The following is a 1,668-nucleotide window of genomic DNA, read 5'->3' on the forward strand; positions in this document are numbered from 1 at the left end:
CCGGCCCGGCCCGGCCCGGCCCTGCCCGGGGCTGTGGCCCGGCCCGGCCCCCTCGCAGCACCGCTCTGTCCCCGCAGGTTCTGGAACTCGGTGGAGCCGTACTGCGCCGACCTCACCAACGAGGAGCTGCGCGTCCTGGAGGAGCTGCTCAAGCCGCCCGAGGACGAGGCTGACCACTACAAGGTGAGCGCCCGCGGGGCCCAGCTGTGCCTGGGGCTGCTGCTGTGCTCATGCCCTGCACGCTGCCCCACAGTGGGTGCAGGCCCTGAGCCGAGCCCGGCTGGGGGAGAGCGGGGGCTGCAGCGAGGCACTGCTGAGCCGATCCTGTCCCTCCCGCTGCTCTGTTGGCCCTGGGGAAAGCCTGTTGTGGGTCTGAGCGTCCAACCCGGCGGCCAGGAGGAGGCATTCTCTGCCCTTACACCGGGCGCTGAACGGCATCTCGGGCGCCAAAGGATGCCCACATGTTGGCAGCAGGCAGGGGCCGGGTCTCACGACCAAGCGAGCGGTTTCTGCCACCCCGTAGGGCTCCCAACTCCACCGTTAGCTTCTGGCTGGGTGGTGGCAGGAGAGCACAAGGGAGCACGGGGTAGGAGCTGGAGGCAACCCTGCAGGGTACTCATCGCAGGCTCCTGGCATGGTCGGACGCATGGGGGCAAGGCCGGGGCCCCGGAGCAGCCCCTTGTCAGCAGCCTGGGGCCGGGCACGGTGCAAAGCTCTGGGTGCAGCGGGCGCTTGGCCGTGCCTGTGATGGGCACCCTCAGTCTGGAGGCAGTGAGGCAGGGACACTAAAGCGGCCCCTCCCTGAGCCTGCAGATGTGCTGGGAGCCTGGCAAGCCGCACCCTGGGCCGTGGGGTGGGGCGCCTCCCTGAGGCCATGTTCCCCGGGAGTGGAAGGCGGCTCAGGGCTGCCCAGTTGTGCGCTGCTCACAAGACTTCTGTTGCAGATCCCGCCCCTGGGGAAGCACTACTCGCAGCGCTGGGCCCAGGAGGACCTGCTGGAGGAGCAGAAGGACGGAGCCCGTGTGGCTGCAGCTGCTGACAAGAAAAAAGGCGTCCTGGGGCCGCTGACTGAGCTGGACACGAAAGGTGCCTCTGGCTCAGCCCTGCATCCGGGCAGCTGGGCACAGGGGCACCTGGTGCGGGGTATGGCCTGGTTGAGCCAGGCCTGGGGAGTGCGGATGGCCTTTGGGCTCTCAGGGCCCTGCCCCCTGCCTGCGCGCTTTAGAGGGGGCAGGTGGGGTGAGCCCTGGGACCGAGCCACAGGTGGGAGGGGGGTTCCCTTTAGCTTTCACCTCCATCATTCACTCATCCAATTTTCTCCTTCACTCTGCAAGACATGCCCTACCCATACCAGCCTGGACTCTGTGGCTCTTTTGGCAGCACTCCTCGCAACCAGTGTCATTCTCTTCAGGGCTCACTCTCGGTGGAATATTCTTAGCATCCTCATCCCTGCATGCTCAGATACTTCTCACTGCCTGTTATTCAAGTCCATGTAGCGGAGACTTTTGACGACCTGGGCGTGTCTACACGTGCAGTTGCATGCGCCTAAACTTAATGCATCTTTGTTTAAGGTGCATTAAGGCAATTTAGGTGCATGCCTACATGTAGACACATTAATGCACACTAAATTTAGGCTCACATAGCTAAGTCTTGTTAGCCCATGCATAG

At 64.1% G+C, this 1,668-nt stretch overlaps 1 protein-coding gene across 1 annotated transcript in view; it reads left to right on the plus strand.

The window, feature by feature from the left end:
* Positions 1 to 1,668, plus strand: part of TADA3 (transcriptional adaptor 3) — a 22,786-nt gene that overhangs the window by 15,164 nt on the left and 5,954 nt on the right. The window contains exons 4-5 of the mRNA XM_019504596.1: positions 78 to 183; positions 945 to 1,086. Coding sequence (XP_019360141.1) covers positions 78 to 183; positions 945 to 1,086 — 248 coding nt within the window. The remainder of the gene's footprint in view (positions 1 to 77; positions 184 to 944; positions 1,087 to 1,668) is intronic.

This window comes from Gavialis gangeticus, unplaced genomic scaffold (assembly GCF_001723915.1).
Source record: "Gavialis gangeticus isolate Ggan-Ray unplaced genomic scaffold, GavGan_comp1, whole genome shotgun sequence".
In the NCBI taxonomy this organism is placed as follows: Eukaryota; Metazoa; Chordata; order Crocodylia; family Gavialidae; genus Gavialis; species Gavialis gangeticus.